At 45.6% G+C, this 23072-nt stretch overlaps 1 protein-coding gene across 5 annotated transcripts in view; it reads left to right on the top strand.

The window, feature by feature from the left end:
- Positions 1 to 23072, top strand: part of LRIG1 (leucine rich repeats and immunoglobulin like domains 1) — a 103074-nt gene that overhangs the window by 53116 nt on the left and 26886 nt on the right. For all 5 annotated transcript variants that reach the window (XM_028518860.2, XM_036030996.1, XM_036030997.1 and 2 more), the window contains 2 exons: positions 20545 to 20682; positions 22928 to 23071. In XM_028518860.2, the coding sequence (XP_028374661.1) occupies positions 20545 to 20682; positions 22928 to 23071 (282 nt within the window). The remainder of the gene's footprint in view (positions 1 to 20544; positions 20683 to 22927; position 23072) is intronic.

The raw sequence follows: 23072 nt of genomic DNA, 5'->3' as shown, positions 1-23072 counted from the left end.
ATGAAATAATTTGTCTTAAAATGTTTAATGGTGATCTTAGTGAAGCTCTTTGCCTACTGAAACATAGCTGCACCTGTGGAGACTGTAGATGTACGTACAAGGTGAGGTGGACATAGCATTTCTTAAGGTGACAGACCATTCATTTTTCCTCTGGGGGAATTTGGTGGACCTCCCACAAATCATCAGTTTAAGAGTGGACTGAATCATTTTAATGGGTAGAAAATGTAGAAATGGGTAATGGCCCTTACCCCACTCTGTTTCAGAGAGGCATCCTCCACCTAAGAACCGAATTTAGCCCTGCTGGTGAAGGAAGGCCAGTGTTTGCACCTGGGCTGTTGGTGCCTTCTATGCTCTGGGTCGTCTTATGCGTTTTCATCAACAGTGTGGAGGTAATAGTGACTGAAACACTTTAGGAAGAAACTGTGATCAAAGCTGTGTTTCAAAAGCCCCAAGTCAGGTTTAAGTGAATGCCCTTGTTTTTTGGGCAGCCAGTGACTGGTTGGGTTCCCAGATGTGGCCCTAGTCAGGAAACAGCACAACTGGGGAGAAAGTATGTCAAGTGGAGGCTGAAGCTGCTTCCCTGTGTCTTCAGAGACATGCTCACTTTTGCATTTTTTGCCCAGATTTTTGGTGGTGTGAATGAATTCTGTCCTCTGGATAAAACATGCCACCCATTCCTATGAGAGACCGTGGCTTCTCAATCACCTGTGTCGTTCTTACATTGGAACACCCATCAGGAGCACGTGATGGCTGGACTCAGCCCCAATTTCTGATCCAGTTGGTTTGGGGTGTGACTCAAGAATTTTCTTTGTTCACATTTTCCCAGGTGATGCTGCTACTCTGGGAACCCCCATTTGAGAACCACTGCCTGGGCGCATACAGGGCTGGGGGCTGGGGGACAAGGTTCATGTGTCAAGTTTCTACCAAGCTGATTAGCATTTGGGGGGCAGTAAATTATTTAGACAAATTCCCAATGTCACTGATGTAGCAACAGGCATTTGTTTGGGCTGGTGGGTCCCAAAAGAGCTGGGGATAGAGGACACTTATTGAGTATGGAGAGAACAGACCTGGCTGTGGCTGCGGGTTAGTGGTCCAAGGTGGTGGTAAATTTGTCTCTGCAGAATTTGCTATTTATTGGTGAACAAGAAGTCTCCCCTGCAGCCCTTTACCATTTCTTGCAGAGGAGCAAGACTTGCTGTGCAGCCTAGCTGACCCATTGTTATCTCAACCTAGGAGTATTAAAGAATCTCCTTATAGCCCCACCTACCTGGATGGGGGACGGGGACCAGCACACCGTTCACCTCCCTGATGCTGATCAATCACCATTGTCAGATAAATCTTTGCCCTCACCTAAGATTTGAATATTAGTCCTCAGCCCATCTTCAGCTCAGATTGCCCCTCCCCATTCTCTCCCTTGTTGATGAGCAGGCTGGTAGGAAGAGCCAGCCAGCTTCTGTTGGAAGGCAGAGCAAGACCCCTGGTTCTTAGAACTCTAGCCTCATCAGATGCTGGATACCACCCATGAGCCTCAAAATAGAAAATTAAGCACCCAGTTTACAAAGAAAGCAGCTCTCTCTGTCCCAGGAACTTCTCAGGGGTTCTAGAGTGCAGATTGCCTCTTGCCTGAGTCTGAGTTGTTCACTGGGAAAGGAGCCACTATGGCCTCTGTTGTGAGCCTGCCAAGTTACACACAATCGTGACTTGTCATTTTCCTTCTTTACTTTTTCTTTACTTCTTTGCGAGTGGGGAGGGGTTAGGGTTAGGGGTGATGAGGCAGCCACATGAGCAGTACATCTGCAAGTCATTTGCTGCAGAAATGAAGCGAACACCAGCTGTAGGGTCTCAGAGCCAAGGAAGGGGAATGTGGTGGAATAGGAGCTCAGCCATGGTCACTGCCTTTTTTGGGAACTTGTAGCTTAGGTTCTGTTGGTGAGATTGGCTTTTGTCTTGTGTTTGCCACTCCTCCTTCATTTTTTCTGATGACCATGTAAGCTTTAAATACAGTCCAAGATCCAGTGGGAATAGGATGCTGGCAAAGCACGTGTGGTCTGGAGGGAGGTGTCTCCTACCAGCTGCAGTGCCGACACCCCCAGGGCAATGGGACTGTGGCCGGCAGGCAGAGCTGTTCTGTCAGTTGCACAATCTCCTGTGTGAAAGGAGCTGGCCCCTGCCCATATCAACAATCTCCTTCCAACTGGGACCACTTCCTCCTCCTCCCCCTGGCCCACTTCCTGCAGGTGGTTTCTCTAATCCATTTACCTCTGGGGAAGCCTTGTGAGTCTGTGCACCTAATCCGAAAATGGCTAGCCTGACTTTGACCCCCATGGTGACCTTGCAAAGAAGGCAGAGCCCATTTTGTCTGCTCACACCTGGGAGCCATTTTCAGCTTTTATAGCCCAAGTGGAAGAAATGTGTTTGCATTTATATCCGGCCTTCCTTTCATAAGGCCTGTTATTATTAGGTGATCGAAGGGAGTATTAGATTCACCCTGCTTGTTCAAAGGCAAGGGCCTTCAAAGATAGAATAGTCTGCTCAGTGTATTAAGACGAGTCATACAAAATTGTCTGTTTTTTATAGCTCAAAAAGGGTCAAAACGTTGGCAGTCTCATATGGTTCAGTCTTTTGTAATGAAAATTGCAATGGTCAGCATACATGATATACTGACAGTTGGCAGGCACTGCTCCACGTGCCTTCCTGGGCCCCACTGCACTGATCACCTCTGTAGTCCCAGGAGACACAGGGTCTGTCGTTGAGCACATTTTACAGATGAGGCACCTGATGCACAGAGAGGGCAAGAAACTTGCTAGAGGTCATACAGGAAGTGACACAGGTGAGTCTTGATCTCATTTCTCTGTATAATTGGAAGTGTATGGTCTGGAAGCCTGGGAGGGTATTGTGTTTTCAAGAGATGACATATCAAATTTTGTTAAGAGGGGGAAGCCTCAGGATTGTGACCAAAAGACTGTAGGTTGCCCTGGGGCAGGGCTGAGACATTGCTTCCCTGTAAGGGCAGCATGTGTCTCTTAAAGTTGTGTGCACTTTTGTAAGGTTGGCCTTACATGGGCAGCCTTACCGTGGGCAGCCTCAGTAGGATTGTCTTTAACTGATGCAGAGTGATAGCAAGTGCTTCTCAAGCCCCTGAACATTAGGTTGACCAGCTGTTCCCCTGGCCTCCTAGTCACACCCAGTAAGTTACTCTGAGGTGGTGTGATCATCCATCTGTTAAGGGCATAGTGAGGGAAATCATCTTGTTGCGGTTTATACAGAACCCAGACTTGTTCGATGGTGCCATCAGCTTCTGACATAGGCCATGTACCTTCCAACATAATCACTTCAAGGTGAATTCCTTCATGGTTTCCTCACTTCCTGATGCCTTTCAAACCCAAAGAGCTGAGATAAAGGTGTCCATTTGTGGGAGTTTCTTTCTTCCCAACTTCTTCAGCCAGTAGGTGGAAATGTATGATGGGAAGAATGGCAGGGGCATGGATTCTCAGCTCCCATGGCCTCTGCTCATCAGTCTCCACATAATCTTTGAGGGCTCAGAAATAGTCTGTGGTTGGGAGGCTGCTATGGAATTAATTTGTAAAGACCAAGTAGCCATAGGAAAAATGTAGGTACAAAGGGGCATCTTCACCCTATTGATTTCTGCATCATTGGGCTTTATGTAGAGGGGGCAGTATAGCAAAATGGTTAAGTGGAGGTTCTGGATCAAACAGATCTGGGTTTGAGTCTTGCCGTCATCATCCTTGCTGAGTTCTCTTATTTAATGATAATAATGGGATATGAGGAGGATTCACTAAGTACTGTATGTCCCCAGTACTATGTCTGGAGTTCTAGTGAACGTGTCCCAAGTAGTAGACACTTTTTTATCACTGACAGCTCTCTCCTAAGCACTTTCTGGGTGTGGCAGGGCTGACCCATTGTGGCTGCAGTGTTCTGAGGGGTTTGGTGGTCTTTACATGGAACCAGGAGGCTATTTACACCCTCTGGAAACAGACCTTCCTTACAGATTCCCCTGTGACTCATCTGTGAACTAGCTGAAGCTTGTGGGTAACCCCCATGTTTGTGAGTATACATTAATTCCTGTTGTGGGGGCTTTGCGTAGAGCAGTGGGGTTTGTTTCTTTCCTCTTTTCTCATTGCCTGTACCTAGGGTAGGTGCAGCAAGCAGCAAAACACTAAGCATGTATGAAGTAGTGGCTCTCATCCTTGGTTGCCTAGGCCAATGACCTGAGGGCTTTAAAAAGCCAAGATGCCTGGCCATATACCATGCCAATTTTTGGCATGAAGGACATTGGACACAGGCATTGATGTTTTTTGTTTTTTAAAGCTCTCCGGGTCATTTCAATGTGCAGCCAAAAATCTTAATGATCCTCAGTTGGGTTATTGCAAGTACAAGGTATTGTCCTCTAATTCTTTCCTTTACCTCTCATACGTGTCACTTAAAATGTTGCCCTGGCTCACCCCCTTTCTTTTTGTATCCAGGTAGAGGAAAAGTAAATAGCAAAGTTGGCCTTCATTTTAACCCTCATGATTCTGAGGGTCCCTTTATGGGTTTGAATTACCTCTTTCACCATTGATTTAATGGGAGGGCACTGTGATGTTAGCCACTTTAAGTACTAGGAAACTGCTTTTGCCTTTGTGGCATTTGGTCTGATTAGACATGACCCCCTCATTTGATGATCACAGAATGTGACTGTGGATTTGGCATCTAATCTGGATCACTTATTTTCCCTGAAAGTCAGCCCACCCAGCTCTCTCATGCAGTCTACCTATAAATCAGAGAAGTCCCGTTATGATGGCGGGAAAAAAAAAAGCAGAAGCAAAAATAAAACCCCTCTATAGTAAAACAATAGGCAAAACTTACTAACTTCAGGCTCTTTCAAAACCTTTTTTTAAAAATAATTTTGTAAGTAAATTTAGCTCAACTTTCTTCTTTAAAAAAGAATATGTAAATATATGCTGTAGAAAGTAAAGGTCCCCTCTGATCCCACCCAAAGTTATATTGTGATGTAGCAAAATTCTAGTACTAACATTGATTTAGATAATTTTGTGAGGCTTGTGTTTAGAATTGGACCCTTAGATGAGTTGCAAAGGATAAGTAGAATTTTGGAAATGAGGGAAAAAATGCCTTTGGACTTTTTAGAACATGATGTTTTTTCCAAATTGTGCTCTTTTTTATAAGTGGAAGAACAGTGGTTATCTGCTTGGTAACTGTTGCTTGGTTCTGGGAGTCAGAGTGAGGACTGGCTGTCCCTCCCTGCCCCCCAACCCTTTTACCACCTGGGGCTCCTTGTAGGTCAGGCTGGCCCCATCCCCTCCCTCATTCTCTAGTGTATTAACAAGATCCCTGATTTGGTGATTCTCCATCAATTATATGGTTCCAAATAAGAGTCTTAATGCCTGTCTTCACTTTCTCCTATTCCCTGAAAAAGAGCTCTAGCTCCTGAAAACTCAATAAATTGTTCAGGGAAATGGATTCAGGAACCAGAGTGCTACTGTAAACTCTGGGCATCATCAGATCAGTTTCCTGGCAAGGTGAAGGTTCATGCTCTCCTTGCCTCTCATGTGGCTGCTCATTTGTGGGGGTCAAGGGGTTAGGAGAGAACTATGGTCCATTCTTTGCCCACTTTAGCTGGATGTTGGGGTATATTTGGTGACTCACCATCCTCTTCTCAGGACATCACCCAGCGAGTACATCCTACTTGTTGGTTCCAGAATGCAGGTCATTCTGCAGTGTGGTGCGGGTGCTAGGGCATAGGAGGAAGCATCTGTTCCTCGCTGTGTACGGCCTCTATCTTGTCAGCACACCAGTGTTCAGAGAGGAACCAGATTGGCAAGTCAGCTTCTAACCTTGACTCTGCCAGGCACCCACTATAGGACCTTCCACAAGTCACCTTTCCTGTTTGCACGTCTGTTATCTCAACTCCAAGGAAAGAATCTGGTTCTCCATCAGCCACACTTAACCAGGGTCAAGAATACACAGGGCTACTGCCCCTCCTGTGGACCTGTGCACCTGGAGACCGGGTGAGGCCTGGGGTGTGTGTCCACCTCTAGTTGAGATGGTTGTTGTGGGGGACCCACTGGCTCTGAAACCCTGGGTTCCCAGTAGAGGCTCAGATGCTTGTGAGTTCTGTCTAGTGGGCCAGCTGTGTTATGTGCACTGGTGTTGAGAAGTTTGGGTAAATGATGCAGGGAGATAGTATCCTGTCCTGCTCTTCTGGTCCACTGCGTACCGGAGACATGCACCTCATTTCTAATGGGGTTGCTCATGGCCTTGGCTCCAAAGGCACCCAGACTTGGCCTTCCTTTTCTTCCCCATGTGTCTCCCAGAGACCTGTAACCTTATCATCCCTTCCTGTTGTTTCACACCTCATCCAGGGAAGTAAGTACCTGCCTCGTGGTTGCCCCACAGTTAGTGTTTGGTGAAGAAATGAATGAAGGACATGTCTCTTTTGTGGCTTCTTCATCATCTATGAGATGAATTCTCAGCTCTTTTAGAGTTGGCCTCTGCTTCCATTTTCTTGACCTCTTTTTACCTCCTGCCTTGAACTTGACATCAAACTACATAGAATGAAAGCCCATACTGACTGTGTCTGTCAATTCCATGCCTTGTTCATGTTGTCACTTTGGTCTGGAGTGGCTGTCCTCCTAACCTGCTTCCTCCACAACACTGTGTCCACATCTATCAGTGCGCCCGTCACATCTGTCTTTTCCTGTATCCTTGACTCGTGTGTACATTTGGGGGCATTGGGGCATAGGGTTAGGGGGATGACCATACGGCAGGCAAGTTTACTTTTTCTTACAGCAGCTACACATGACACATCCCATACCCGTTTGAAAGAATAAGTAAATTCACTAAATAGATGGGTCAATCCAAGTATAAGTGATTGTGGAGTATAGGGCAGAAAGTGGATCATTCTAGACATTTATCATCAAGGTTTAGAGAGAAACTTGGGACGAATATTAGCATAAATCGTCTGTTGGGGGCTCCTAGAGGGCATGGCTCCTTTTCAGCCAAGAGATGGGACTTGCTTTCTTGATTTATTGAAAAGCTGGGCAGATGCTGATAGAGAAAGCAGTAGAAACTGCCCCATGGCAGGCAGGGGTTCCCATTATCCAGGTTTGACCCCTATCCTGCTACTTCCTTGGAGCATCTCTCTAAAGCCCTGGTTTGCCCTTCTGGTGGCATGGGTGTGTCTGCTCACCTGTGAGGGGCCAGCAGGTGGTTTGGGGGAAGGTTTTCTCTGAAGCGAAGATGAATAATCACTGTAGGTCCCTCTGTGTGTCCAGACCACCCTGGCTACTTCTCCAGTGTAGTCAGATAGTTCAGAAAAACTGAATTAAAGATAAGCAGCTGTCTTTGCTATAGGACATGTCAGGGCCTTTGATAATGAGGGATGAAGCATGGTGTCCCCACATAAAATGAGCTACATGGAGCTCTTGTTCTGTGAGATGTTAACAGTTACTTCATGAAAAGGGAGCCTTGTTGGGCAAATACAGAATCGAGCAGAAGGAAAGATATCTATATTAGAGCCCTCATCAACACTTTTCTTTGGCTGACCTGCTTTGGGCATCTGTACCAGCCCACAAGGGAGGATATATACCTTCCTGGAACAGAGTTCCAGAACCTTTTCATGGAACTGTGCCCATTGCTAGTGTTCCAGGGGTGGCACTTTGGGAGTGTTGTGTCTGGCAGTTCAAACCTAACCTGTGTCTGTACCATCTGAGCTTGGATGCCCAGCAAGCCCTCCTGCTTGGCCAGGTACTACTGGGCTTGGCTGTTACAGGGCACAGAACTGAATGGTAACTTCTGACATATCAGGCAGGGGCCACACTGGTATAATAAGCTTTATCAGCAACACCTTCCTCACCAGGACCTCCCCCCACCCCTGCTCCCAAATGGTGGAAAGGAAGTAAACAATGCATGAATATCTCTAGATTTCAGAAACCTCTCAGAGCCCAGCAGTGTTTGGTGCTTGGTCCTTCGCAGTGAGTCATAAGGGGTAAATTCCTGCAGATTTGAAGGAGATGCTGGAAACCAAATGATGTAGCATATTGGCTGTCTGATTTCACCCCAAATTCCACCAAATCCTTTATTTGAGTCCACCATGATATGTTTTTTGTTGGTTTAATTAAACTTACTTTGAGCTAGTCGTAGATTCACATGCAACTGTAAAAAATGATGCAGAGAGATCTGAGTACCCTTAGCCCTGTTTCCTACAATGGTGACATCTTGTAGAACTTTTTATAACCCAGGTATTGACCTTGATACACTCAAGATACAGAACATTTCCATCCCACAAGGATCCTTACTGTTGCCTTTTTATAGCTACACCCATTTCCTTCCTGCCCCACACCCTTGGCAATCTCTAATATCCTCTCCATATTTGCAGTTTTTTTACTTAAAGAATGTTGTGTAAATGAAGTCATGCAGCATGTAACCTTTCAGGGTTGGCTTTTAGGGTTGGCTTTTGGGTTGTGGTATGTATGTACCACACTTGGTTTAATCATTCGCCTGTTGAAGGACATCTGGGTGTTCCTGGATTTTGGCTATTACAAACAGAGCTTCTGTGAGCATTCACGTATGGGTTTTTGTGTGGGCTATAAATTTTCAGTTATCTGGGATAAATGCCCTGGAGTATAATTGCTGCATTGTATGGTAGTTATATGTTTAGGTTTTTAAGAAACTGCCAAACTTTCCCAAGTGGCTGTATACCATCTTATGTTCCCATTGGAAATATGTGAGTGACCTGGTTCTCCACATTCTAGCCAGCATCTGGTGGTGTCAGTTTTTTAAAATCTTAGCCTTTCTCATAGCTGTGTATTGACATCTCATTGTGGTTTTAATTTGTATTTCCCTAATGGCTAATGATGAGCATCTTTTCATGTGCTTCTTTGCCCTTTGCCATCTGCATATTCTTTTTGTTGAAATGTCTGTTTAAGTCTTTTGCCCATTTTCTAACTGGATTATTCAGTTTTGGCTAAGTTTTGAAAGTTCTTTCTTTATATATTCTAAATACTACTTCTTGTTGGATATGTAATTTGAAAATACTTTCTTCTAGCCTGAAGCTTGCCTTTTTATCTTAACAGGATCTTTCACAGTGGAAACATTTTTAATTCATGAAGTCTTTTATGCATTGTGCTTTTAGTGTCACGTCTAAGAACTTTGCCTACCTTTAGTTTTCTCCCATGTATTTTCTAAAAGTCTATACACTTAGGTCCATGATAATAGGAACTAAAAGCCAAGAAGAAAATCGAAGTTTGTGGTTTCAAGAAAGAAACAGAGCAAGTGTTGGGTCCTACAAGGACCCAGAACGGGCAACACGAGGGGAGGGTGTGATTCTGGGTGGCAGCTGAGGTGCTGGAGATGGTGCCACTTTGATGTTGTAGCAAGTCTTACCATCTTCAGGGTGGATAAGAAGTACTGCATTAAAGGGCTGACTCCCTAATCCCAGCCGTACACATCCTTAACCCTCTCAGAGAGCAGTGAGAGCATATGCTGAAGGCTTGGGAATTTAGGTTGTTAAGAGATATTCTAAATCATATGATCAGGAGATCAGAAGTCTTCCAGATGGGGCAGGAAGCTGGCCTGGTTTTATTTTTAAAGGCACATAAGTGATATTTCTCCCCAGAGGGGAAAGGATCTTGTCTTGGAGGCTGCAGCCAAGTACTGAAGCAGCTTCCTTCTCTGTTAAAACTTCAGAGGGAAGCTTGCCTGGGTGGCACAGGGAATGTGCCAGTGGCCCTCTCCTCGCCCCAAGGGCATATCAGGGGCATCCTGGCACCCACTGTCCTGTCTCTGTCTTCATAGCCAGTGTCTCTGTCCCTCCAGAGAGTGGTACACCCTAAAATCAGAGGGTGCCTGGCCTTGCATGCAGGTTAGTTGAGTGACCCCAGATCAGGGCCTTACCTTCTCTGATTCTGAGTCCGCAGGTGCCTTCTCTGGCATGGTAGAGAGTGATGAGTGAACAGTTTCTTTACTCCCTGGAGAAAGCCCAGTTCTCTTCTGTCATACCCACTCCTATTTAGACACTGCACCAGTGATCTTAAATATAAGTAGGGGCAGTCTGGTTATGCTCTGCAGCCACTGTGTGCAACATCTGAAAGCTTGTGAGGCCCATGTGCACATGTGTAGGTGTGGGGGTAGGGGGCTTGTGCAGTGGGCCTAGGAGGATTTGTGCCCTCTGTATGTGCAGAGTTGGGTCCTGCCTTCATTTGAGCCATAGATGCCAGTGGTAGGGATCCTAATGGATTTGGCCAAAAAGAGGGAGAGGCACAGGGTGCTATTCAGAGAAGCTCTCTTCCCTAAGGGTTCTTCTGCCCACTTCTACTGTGAGGCATTCCACACCCCAAGTAGGAGTGTGGGGTAAGGATTCACATCTGGGCTCCAGTCCCAGCCACTGCTTTCTGCTACATTAACCTGCCAGTGCTTCAGCATCCCTGTCTGTGAAATGGGGATAGTAATGATGCACTCCTTTCAGGTTGTCATGAGGATTAAATGAACTAAGCCAGAGCCAGGCTCTTGGTAAGCACTACCATGTTAAATTTGAGACCACTGTTCTTGCTGTTATGGCTCCTGCTACTCTAGCTACCATGTCTGCTAAGAAAGAAATGTGGTGTGCCTCCTAGGGGGCTGAGTGGCAAGTTGGAGCTCTTCGGTGTAGGGTTCACTGCCCCCATGCAGCCGACTTGGGTGCTGGAACTACTTCAGGCTGCTGCAGAGACCCTGGGCCTCCACTCTAAACTCTGGCTACAAAGGCCCTTTGATGTTCTCACCTCCTGGAGCTGTCTGCATGCATGAGAGTGTTAGGGTGTGGGGGGAGCACCCTGTACTCAAGAGGAGCATCTGGAACCCAGCACTAACCTACTTGGTGAGGGAGTACAGGAACTCTGTGTGGTGGCCCTGAGGCCCTGCTCCACTGGCAGTCCTTGAGGAAAGGCCCTGTTGGCTTTGCCTGCCGGGAAGGCCCTCTGCCTTGCAACTGTCACACATGCCAGGCATTTCTAAACATAAGGATCAGGTCCCAAAGGTCAATGTCCAAGGTTGTATTAACTGCTTTGTAAAATATCAATTTAATTTGTTTACCTATTTGATAAACACATTAAAATAATATGCCAAAAAGAGGAGGGGAAAAAATTTTGTCATCATCATACTGTGTTGGAAAGCAGTGTATAGTATTGCCTGCCTTTTTTCTGCCAACATCTTTGAGAGGGTAGCAGTCATGTGAGATCAACTGTCCATCCTGCTTTTCGCTTGAGCATGGTGGTGTGGGACAGTCTCCTGAGCACGTGAGTGCTGGGGCGCTCACAGGCGCTTGGTGTCTGAGGCTGACGTGGGAGGGTGATGTGAGAAGGAGGCTGTTTCACTTGGAAATATTGAGTAAGGTCGCCAAGTTGTTTCTCATTGGTGATTCCATTTATTCAAGTCCTGGTTGGTGATATCTATGAGGAACAGAAACCACTATAGCTAATGACAAAGCCTGTTGGTCTTGAACTCCTGGCTGACCCTCTGTACCACCCCAGCCTCACCCCAGCTGCCAACAGTGTTTATGGACTAGGAGAGACGTGCTTGCTGTTATGGCTCACGGTGAGGGGTGGGGGGCTCTCCCATCAGACCCATGCTTGGGCAGGGCCATCAGTTTGAGAATTATCCATTGCAGCTTCTTCACACCTTCCTTGTGTACACTACTGCTGCTAATTTCTAGGGTTTGAACCTTAAGGTGTTCTCTTACCACCCTGTTGCTGATTGCTGCCTTGTCTCCACCTGGCCCACTGTTCTTTGCCAGAAACAGTAGTAGCTCAGTCCCATGAATATGGGTCATTTTGTGCACTAGATATGGGGGTTAGGCATGCAGACTTTCCTCCCTGCTTCCTGTCAGAACCAAATGAGAACAAATATGTGGACCTTGAAAACTCACTGAGAAATAATCAGGTGAGTCCAGGTCAGCTGTGGTGCACCCATAGACCAGTGCTGGTGCTGGGGTTGTGATTTCACATAATGGCCTCACAGCATGGTGCCCTAACTCTTGGGTCATGGGGGTTCCAATGTGGTGGAGAGGACCACCACCTGTGTCCTGGGTGTGCGGGCCAGCAGGGTGTTAGAGGGAAGGGAAGAAAAGGAGAATGCAGGGATGTACTGACTTATTCAGAAGAGAAACCCAAGAAAAAAAACAGAGTGGCCATATCAGCCTTTACCAGAGCAGAGAAACATTGGCTTTTCTGACCCAGGGTTGCCCATATATGGATGGCAGTTCAGGTGCAAGGAGCTCCTTATTCCTGGCTTTTCCATCTCCTGGCCTGATTTGGTGCCTCTCTGTCCTACCCAGAAGTCAGGACAAGTTACCTCCCACTGTCACAGAACTGACATCACTCCCCTCACCTGCTGCATCAGCCAGCCCTCAGAAGTCCCTGCCAGTGTTAACAGGCACAGCCTTTCTCCCTGGGGAGTGCAGTTCAGATGAGGCTCAAGGGCTCCCTCCGGTCCGTGGTATATGATCAGAACACTCCCAGCTGAATTCCTTGTTATCCTTCCCTTCTGGGGCCAAGGCAGGAGCTGGGGAAGTATCTGTACAGTTGGAGACTCAGACTGGGCTGCTCCTCATTGTCCCTTGAGGCTGAGAGGTGGGCAGGGACAGAGAAAGTGTTGTCTACTGCATGATAAGAGAGCCCTCATACCTTTGCCAACCCTGGATAATCAATGAATGTCTGTGTTTGGGGTTAAATTGAACTTGGGAAATGTACAATTAACCTGAAAATTCATTTTGACGTTTTCTTTTAAACATGTCTGTCGGCTTTTCTACCTAAAACAGTTAATTGTATACCTTTTAAAAAAAATTTTTAATATCATGGTTGCTCTTGTGTCAGAGTGTTTTTCTTTTTTTTTCTGAATAACATTCCTTTGTTCACGTTTGTGGTGGTGAATGTAGGAGACCGACATTCATGAGTGTAATTCTAAAGTGTAATTCATGAGTTTATTCAGCAAATATTTATTGGATGCCTTTTATGTTCTATGTGTAGTCTTAGGTGCTAAGAATTTAGCACAGATCAGCTAAAGTCCCAGCCCCTGTGCAGCTTACATTCTAATGGTATAATGACCTCAGGACTACTTAATATCTGAGGAGATTTTGTTTTGTTCTGTTTATAATTAATAGAATTTCAGAGCAGTTTGGGGGTTTACAGAAAAATTGAGCAGAAAGTACAGAGACTTCCCTCCTCCTCTAGTTCCTAGTCTCACTAACATTTTGCATTAGTGTGGTGCATTTGTTACAGTAGATAGGCCAATATTACAATATTATTAACTAAACTCACAGTTTACACTAGGGTTCACTGTTTGTGTTGTACATTCTGTGGGTTTCCACAAATTTTAATGACACATATCCGCCGTTAGAGTGTCACACAATTATTTCACTGCCCTAAAGATCCCCTGTGCTCTTCAGCCCTCTCTGCCCCCAAACCCCAGTTCCTTAGTAGGTTTTGTTATTGTTTTTTGTTTGTGCATCTTAAAATAGAATGCAGACCCCTAATAGTTTGGACCAAATGCTGATGATTTGTAGCAATTACTGGTGTGAGTCACTGCAGGCTTCACAGGCCCCTGGTGACTGACTCTTCACCGTGCAGGTTTTGTCATTCTGGATCTTGGGCTGAATGTATATAAGCCAATGGGTAGGAGGGCTAAGCCAGGTTGCGCATCAAGCTGCCTGGGCCATACACTCCCATGAAGACATCGTGTTCCCTTTGCAAGTAGTTAATCAGGAGGGTTCATTGAAGACATCAAGGGGAGGGTGAAGCTAAAGGAAGTTAGCAGTTGGGAGGTTGGTTGACATAGCCCAGTCCTAACTTTGGAGGGGGTGACCCTGCCTGGCCAAGGCTGTTTATTCCGCCACTGGGCCACTCTTGTTTTTTATCCGATCTCCACCTGAATAAACAGATCCAGAATGTTATCTGCAGCCAGACTGAGAATCTGCCAAAATTCCCCAGGGACCTAGTGATTCACCAGCAGTGGGAGGAGGCAGAGGGAGTGAGCGATTGAGAGAGAGAAAGAGACCTGCTTATTCCGATCCTCATTTCCTGTTCAGCAACTAACCCAGGCTGGGCTGTTCCTGTGAGGCACCAGTTTCTTGGAGCAAATTATAAATGTATGCAATATAACAGATTTTTGTTTTTGTTTTTGTTTTTTTTTTAAGACGATGAACATAGAGCAGGCTAGTGAGAGGGTGATGCTTTCAACTTTCATTCTGAAAAGAAAACTGTCTTCCAAGTTGGCCTAGGAAAGCTCTTCTGGACTTGCTCTTTTTTAAACCCCTTTATCTTCGCTTTCAAGTTAAATATTGGCACTGGTCCTCACATCAGGTACATTCACCTTATTGTTTGCCAATTTGGGACTTAGAATTATTCTATTTTTTTCCTCTTGTAGCTCTGTGGCCCCAGGCTATATATTCCTAATGGTTTTTGTGAGGGAGGGGTGCAGGAATGGAATGCAGGTGAATGAAGTAGCATGAAACATGGCAAATGGTTTTTCAGATCACTTAAACTCTGGGGAATTTGGTTTGAAAGAAAACTATCCAGTGTCGGCTAAGGCCGCACTATAGCAATGCCGCACCTGGACCTTGTCACCTGCCAGAATGTAAATATGCACCAAAGGTATGTGCAGGAGTCATGTCTGTGTTGATAGCTGTGACTTTTGCAATAACCCAAACTGGAGATAGCTCACTGTCTATGAAGAGTAAAATGAAAAACAAATTGCTGTATATTCCCTCAATAGACATATTATAGAACAATGAAAAAGAATTAACTACTGTTAATGAAGCAGTGTGGCTGAATCTGACACTCATAATGTTGAGTGAAGCAGCAAGGTGCAAAAGAATTTATATGGAACAATTCCATGCATATAAAGCACAAATATAGGCAAAATTAAGTGGTAGAAATTAGACGTTCCCTTTAAGAATAACAATAGGAAAATGAGAGGAGGGAGGCTGCCGGGATGCTGAAGGTGTCCTGTATATATATATATTTTTTTATCCTCACCTGAAGACCTTTTCTTTTCATTACTTTTTAGAGACAGGAAGGGTGAGAGAGGAAGAAAAAAATCACTGATATGAGAGAGAAACATTGATTGGTTGCCTTCTCGTAAGCACCCTTACCAGGGATAGAACCTGCAACTTGGTTATGTGCCCTGACCAGGAATTGAACCTGTGACCTTCCTTCGACAGACAACACTCCAACTGATTCGACCATACTGGCCAGGGGGAAAATGTTCTGTACTTTGATCTGAGTGGTGGATACATGGGTACAATACATTTTATAAAAATGCACTGATCTCTGTACTTATCATTTATGCACTTCTCAGTTTGCCTTTGTTATTTCATTAAGAACATGTACAAACAAACAGAACAACTATGGACCTCATGGCCTGTTTGGTAGAACTTTACTATTCAACAAAAGAAAAATTGCTATCTTCACATGTGCTCTCAAAATCATTAACATCTTTTGGCATTTGCAGTAATACAGAAACCCTGTTAGGTAGGCAACAGGGCCACTCTGCCCTGCACTGAATTTTACACTAATGAATATCAGGATCACAAATTGTCTCACACTATGTAGATTCCACATATGGGATATAAAATTACACTATAGCCCCAGGTGACACTCAAGGATGCATGCATCCTCCCATTTGTTTTGATCAGACCTTGGACTGCCTGCTTTGGGGGACAGTGGGTTAGACACTATGGTGCAGAACCATAGTGAGAATTATGGGGCAGCACATTGATGGGCCAGGTGCAAAGTGCTGCTGCTGCTCAGAGGCTGCCCACTGTGGAATTGGAGGAACTATGTCTACCAAGATCACTGTGGGGAGTGGGAGCAGGGGGAGGGTAAGGAGTATTGGCAGGTATATTATAATCTTTTCTCATTTCAGGGCTAGATTGATAACACTGTTTCTTAGCCAGAGGTTCCAGCCGGGAAAGAGCCATTATTTGAATTTTGTTGATTTGTTAAGTAAGACATTTTAGAAGTTTGATGTTGAGGTAGTATTATGGAAGAGTTGCTGTTTCTATTAAGAGTCAGTGCTCTGGGGGCTGACAGTGTGGACTCCTGAGTCACCATAATTGTCCGGAAGAGCCAAAGTCTGTTTTGGTGTTAGGACCAATGCTTTGGCTGGCTTCAATCTCTGCCTAATTGGAAGAACTAGAAAGAGAAGGATATAGAGTGTGAATGCCTGCCTGACTGCACCAGCTCTGTAAGGAGCCTGGATCATCTTATCAGGAGTGTAATAGTGATACAGACTTATATTCTATTTTTCGCTTCCTGAAGAGGGAGGAAAGACATCAGTGGGAAAGTGTGGAATTAGTGGTGTTGGATATGGGCACTATTGGAAGAATGGGAGGGTTCTGTTGCTGTAGAGAGGCATTTAGCCCCATTTTGCAGATGGTTAAACTAGATACAGCAAGTGAGTTACACACAGTTCCAAAGCTGCATTAGAGCTAGAATTAGAATCTGGGTCTCTGTTTTCCAGAAACCCAAATTGGTTGCTACAGTATGGACCAGGGGTCAGTAAACCACAGGCAGTGGGCCAAATCTGACCCACAGCTTGTTTTTGAAAATAAAATTTTACTTGAACATATCCACACTCATTCATTTATATATTGTCTGTGGTGCTTTTATGCTCCAACGTCAGAGTTGAGTAATTGTGACATACCCAAATGACCCACGAAGCCTAAAAAATTTACTGTCTGACCCATTATAAAATACAGTTGCTGATCCCTGACTGGTGTAGGCAATAAGTGCATAATTTCAGGAACCAGCTGTAATCTATTTGATCCACCTTGACCCTGCATCCTTTGATCCCCTGCCTTTTCTTCCTGGCTGTTATCTGTGACATGGGATCTTTTCCCTACTAAAGGGAATACCTTGTAAACCAGGGTTTCACAGAGCTATTGTGGAACAATCACTTATGATAAGTTTTAAATGTTGGTTTCAAATGCATCTGTCTGTTTTACTGTCTCATTTAATATCAGCTCAGAAAATGTAGCCAAGTGGCTACAGCTTATCTTGCCTACTCTCTGCCTTTGAAGACTGATTTTATTTTTGAAGTCTTTAACAGGTGTTGGTTTAATAGACTTCTGCTGTATTAAGTTCTCCTTGCCCCAGAGGGCAGCCCATGGAGTAAACCTACACTGGGTGGAGGTGGATGCCATGCGATCTGACCATCAGACACTTCTCCCAGCCCCGTCACTGCAGAATCCTTCTAATTTTGTTTGGTGGCAGAGAAAGTCTGAAGTGCCCCTTTGATGAGGCCAGTTGGTAGTATTTCTCCCACAGTACTATCCTCTTCCCTTTCCTCTCGTTTCTTTTTTTGTAAGTCTAGGGGCGCCCCTTTGTGGCTTTCTCTTCCTGAAGAATAAAGGGTGTTGGTCCCCCTCAAATATAGGTCTGTAAAAAGACATGATCTCAGTGGAACTTTTCTTTTCATCCAGAGTGTCCATGAGTAAGAACTTTAGCTCCATCTGCCATATTTGCTGAAATGAGCTGCATAAATCCCTCTGCAGATTTGCTGCTCACACAGGACTGGGAGGCTGGTAGAAAAGCAAGGACCGGCTGAGGACAGTTACGCAGACCAGTCTGGTTGCCCAGGAAATAGCTAGCATTCAGGTCTAGGCAAGCTCTGAGGGAAGGTTTACAGGTGAAATCTGATGCAGTACCCATAAAATTCAGATGGGGGAGCTTCTCAGATGGGCTGGTGGGTAGGCCTGCTGCCCTGGGTTTGCATGCTGGCTCCTTCACTTCCCAGCTGAGACCTTGGGAAAATTCCAGCAGATGTCTGAACTTCAATTTTTCCACCTATGAAGTTAGGGATAAGAATAGTACCTGCCTCATGTGAGATTTCACTGAGGCTTCACCCAGGGCCTGTGCACACCAGTGTTCACTAATTGGTCAGCTATTGTTAAAAAGAACTTAGACAAGAATCAGTAAATATGAGTGTGGACCTTCTTCTGAAGTAAGCTGCTTAGTTGCATTAAAGGAGTGATATCATGACCCCCCATGTTGCACATGACATTAAAACATGCACAGTTTTAGGAAAGTGGCATGTTGGATTGAATCAGAGCAGCATACACATTTGCAGAGCCATCTACTCTTAAGGAGGTGGGAGGGCTTCCAGAATACAGGCTATTTGCTCTAACCCAGATGGATGGCTATTCAGAGGAGATGTCTAGGGCAGGCCTGCTGCCCTTGGTGCCGTTAGGGTGGGGTTTGATGGGCAGGGTCAAGGGCCCAGGCCTGAGTTGCTGCAGCTCTCAACTTTCAGTACTGTGGGTCTTTCCCTTATTCTCTTCCTGTGTCTGTCTCACCTGGCCCACTGTGACATGAGTCCCTATTTCTCAGCTTGGCTTGTGAGGCATTGTTCATTATGGTCCTGCCTGCCCTCCCAGCTCCGAGCTCCAGCCCTGCTGCTGCTCTGCAGTCTCCCCCACATCAGCATCCTGCCTGCTGGAACGGGGGTGGGGGAGAGGGGGTACGACCCAGCACAGTTCATCCATCTGCCTCTGTAACCCTGCCCCATCCCAGGCCCCGTCGTTTCTCATCTCCATGGCTGCCTCTGCTAAGTTGGGATCTCTTCCAGTGTGTGAAAAAGACCTGTCTTTATTCCAGAGCCCTTCCTCCAGAGTAGGCCAGGCGCAGAGCAGGGGCCCAGAATGTGTTTGGTTCAATGAATAAGTAGACTGATGAGAAAGAAGAAATGTGTAAGATGAAAGAGGAGAGATGAGGAACAGGGGAGGTGCTGGGGGTTTGTAGCAGCTGTCCCGTGGCCCCTCTACTGTGTGCCTCTCTGCGACTGCAGGCCTGTGGCGCCCTTTCCCGTCTTTTCAGACTCTTCCTGGCTCCCTGCACTGCATTCAGACTTCCTGGATAAGCTCAGCTCTGTTGCCTTTATTTCTTGTTCTTCTTTTCCCATACTTTACATAATAAAGGCTTTCTTTTATTTTACTTTTTCCTTTCTTTTCTTTTGGAGTCAGAAAACTGAAGAGATTATCTTTATTAAGAACTTAATAAAGAACTCAAAGGAAATAGCTTTGGGGGGTGAGGAGGGGAAGTGAAGGGAAAAAGTGGTCTTTCATTCTAGAGAGATTTCTCTGTATGTGGAGTTGTGCGTTTATAAATGGATTTTGGGGCCTGGGAGAGTTGTGAGGGGGAAAAAAACAACAACAACAAAAAAAAAACAACAAAGGACTCCATGAGAAGCCTAGAGCCTCTGGGAAAGAGGGCCTTGTTTATGCCTGTTGGAACTGATTTGGTCAAGTGTTTGTTTAAAAGAGATGCCACTTGGTAAGCGACGCCTGGCTTACTTGTGTTGTGTTCAAGAATGCTTTGATTGGCTAGAGACCTTGACACTGTTTACTCAGAAACTGGCTGAGTGAGTGCCTGGAACCCAAGAAGCCCAGCACTGCCACCCAGCACATGATTTCGTCTCTGAACGTTGGGATCAGGGCTGCAGTGGTGAAAATCTGCCAGGCTGTCCCAAACCCATGCATGGGCTGTTCCCTCTAGCCTTGGACAGCATGTGTTATCTTTCTGTGGTTAGTTGATTAGACTGGATTTGTCAGAAAGAGGATCAAAGGTACCGATAATCATGGTGGTGGAATGTCTTTCTTGGAGGGAGGTACACCACCAAACTCTTAGGCTAACATCTACTGCACATTTTTGATGGTTTCAGATTGGATTATCCATATCCTAAAATGAGTAGGGAATCATGTCACAGTGGGCCAGGTGAAAGGTGGTGGCAACACAGAGACAGATGCAACAGGAGAATAAGGGAAGGACCCACAGAATCCCAAGAGGACAGCTGGAGGTGTATCAAAAGGAGATCCTATATATTCCCATTTGGAAATGTTAAGATGACATTTCTAAATGAGAAAAGTGAAGAATAAAGTTATCAAGGGCTAGAGTCAGATGTTCAGGGGCTTGGATTCCAGTTAGATCCAGCACTGAATTCCTGATTTCCCTTGTTGTTGAGAATTTGTCTATTTTAAAGTCCATTGTGCCTGTCTCCATGACTGGCATCGTAGGTGTTGGTAAAATGTAAGGAGTTTATGTAATGATGTGTTAGGATGGATTAAATCGAGCTGTGGGCACTGGTGCCTAAAGTCTCATAGGGTTTGGCCAAGGTTCCGAAGGTTTGAGGTGACAGCTGCATCAGGGCACATCATTGATGGGAGGTACATCAGTGAGTTCTGGTCCTGGTCATGTCATGCTGCTCTCTGCATTTCTGAAACCTCACCCCTGTGTTCTTGCTTTGGGGAGAGCAGCTTAGGCTTACAACTTGGACAGACTTGTCCCAGACAGACTTGAGTATTCTGTCTAGCACCCATCCAGCAGGTAATACCTTGATGGAAGGGAGAACGGGAGATGTCACTTTGAGGGTCACTGCATTTGTAATTTTCTAAAAAGCAACACAACTAGGGGAAAATGTGTCTAAAGAAGTAAGGGGGAAAATAACTCTTTCTTTGCAAAAAGACATGCTGGAATCCACCACCCTTTGTTTGTTTAGTCAACACAACAAGATTCGCAATGTGGAAGGGAGCCGGCTGAAGGCTTACCTGTCCTTGGAAGTGCTGGACCTGAGTTGGAACAACATCACGGAGATGCGGAGCACCTGCTTCTTGTACGGACCACCCATAAAGGAGCTGTAAGTGCCTCTGCTCTACTCTTGGCACCCAGGTCTGGATGTAGGGTGGGCATTTTCCTTTTCTCAGCATGGCCTGGCTGACTTCATGGGGATAGGCGGACAGAGCTTCTAGGGCTGTCCTCTGCAGGGCCAAGGGCAGGGGACCTGTGGCCATGTTTTCTATTTGTAGAGATTTACAGACAGTGGGGCAGCTTGAGGCAGGGAAAGTGAGGATTAGTCTAATAGACTCACCACTAAAGAGATTCTAGCCCTCAGGTACAGGTCTGTCTTGGCTACAAAGCCTGCTTTCTTCCCCATTTACTGGGCTGCCTCCCAGGAAGCCAGAGAGGAAAGACTCAGGATAGTTGGAGTCATGGTAGTGGGGGGAGGCCTTTGCAAAGGTTTAACCTGTCACTGCTTATCTTTTTAATCATGCACTGTTGAAACATGCCACTTGGTATACCTTGGTATACTTGAGGGGACAGCGACTCCATTCTGTGGGTTCTCAGAACCTTCTAAATTTTGTCATTGGTCTGTTTTGCTTTTACCCATCTTAATGCCCCATCTTACACCCATCAGACGGTAGATAGGAGGAAAAGGTTAAAACCAATGTAACCCATGGTAGGAAAATGTTGCTTTGGGGAAGAACCTGAAACCCCAAGCTACGGAGATATGTTCAAATGACGTGTGAGTTTTCATTCTCTGCATTATTAACGTTCCTGACTAATTTTGGAGATCATTTGAAAGGCTGGATCATTGAAAGGAGGGATCATTGTGACCCATCTGTTTAGGGAGGCCAAGGCTTGGCGTGTGGATTTTCCAAGACCCACAAGTAGAGGAGTGGTTTCTTTCTTAGGCAGCATCAAGGCACCAAATTGGAAAAGGGAAACTCGGGCTGTGTCCAGTGCAGCTCAGGGCCCCCCTGTGGGCCTTCCAAAGGTGTTCCCTGCCACCTGGCATCTCCTTGGTGGGAACAAAGAAACCACCAACTGCTAAAATGAATTGCAGTTATACCTTCTCTCTCTGCATGAGAGCGGGAAGGACTTTCTGTTTTGGCAGATATGAGCCAGTATATCTTCATTACACAGATCGTTCTTCTTTAATCTGGAGTATTAAGAACAAACAGAAGCCCTGGCTGGCGTAGCTCAGTGGATTGAGCTTGGGCTGCAAACCAAAGTGTCGCAGGTTCAATTCCCAGCCAGGGTACATGCCTGGGTTGCAGGCCATAACCCCCAGCAACCACACAATGATGTTTCTCTCTCTCTATCTCTCTCCCTTCCCTCTCTAAAAATAAATAAATAAAATCTTAAAAAAAAAAAAAGAACAAAAAGCCCAGCCCTATTTGCAAAGAATCCTCATGTCCCCTGCCCTGGGCCACTGCCTGATGCAGAGACAGAAAATGCCTTATTCCCTTCCCCTCTTTTTTGTAGAAAATTCTCTCTATTCTTTCTCCCTTTTTGCTTAAGCCCCATATAAACAGCATTTGTTTGGGGAAGAGGAGAGGTATTGGGGTGACTTCTCATAGGAATATCATAGTGTTCCTCCCTTTTCTGTCTTTTCTCTTTTATTATTTGATATCATTATGTACAATAGAATGCACAGATCTGAGCTGTGTACTGCAGTGTGTTTCAAGGGGAATGCCCCTTACATGCATAATCCTGTAAGTGGAGCTCCCATTGAAGTATTGCTTATTTTCTAAGGGGACTGTGCAAGGCTCTCTAGAGTGTTTTCTTTGACACATTTACAGTTATTACAGAGCATTGGTTTATGCACATTTATTACAAGCTGTACAATGAGAGCTTTGTACACTGCAAAATTAAAAGCTGTCCCCAAATTACATCTACTCTGACCTTGCCTCGAAATTGTCTTTCTGCTTCCCAGAGCTTTTCTCACTAACCTTGAACCCTAATCCTTGAGTGATGGGTGTTGAGAAGGAATCCTGCAGGTGGCTCTTGGGGTGGAGGTAATTGACTTTCTTGCTCATCCTCCTGGGTTGCCCAGTGGCCATAAGCACAGTTTGCTCTAGGCTGAAACAAGGCTTCTGTGCAGGCCTGAAGTGGATGGTCCTGAAATCTGCATTTCCCTGGCTCCCCCATTTGAAGTGAAGATGTGCTTTGCAGCCTCAGGATGACAAATGTCTCATGGGAAATCTGTGTCTCTGGATGTGTTTTAGCTTATTTTCCCAACTTTGCTGGGCCTGGTGTCTATAACAAAATGAGGAAGGACTCCTACTGACCACTGCATTTTCTCTCCTGAATCATTCCAGCAACCTGGTCAGCAACCGGATCAGTACCTTAGAGTCAGGAGCATTTGATGGTCTTTCACGGTCACTGCTAACACTTCGCCTGAGCAAAAACAGGATCACCCAGCTTCCTGTGAAAGCATTCAAGTTACCTAGGTTGACACAGCTG

The sequence above is a fragment of the Phyllostomus discolor genome, chromosome 7, assembly GCF_004126475.2.
Source record: "Phyllostomus discolor isolate MPI-MPIP mPhyDis1 chromosome 7, mPhyDis1.pri.v3, whole genome shotgun sequence".
Taxonomy (NCBI): Eukaryota; Metazoa; Chordata; class Mammalia; order Chiroptera; family Phyllostomidae; genus Phyllostomus; species Phyllostomus discolor.
Note: the sequence above shows the minus strand (reverse complement) of the source record. Positions and strands in the feature narration are given on the sequence as shown.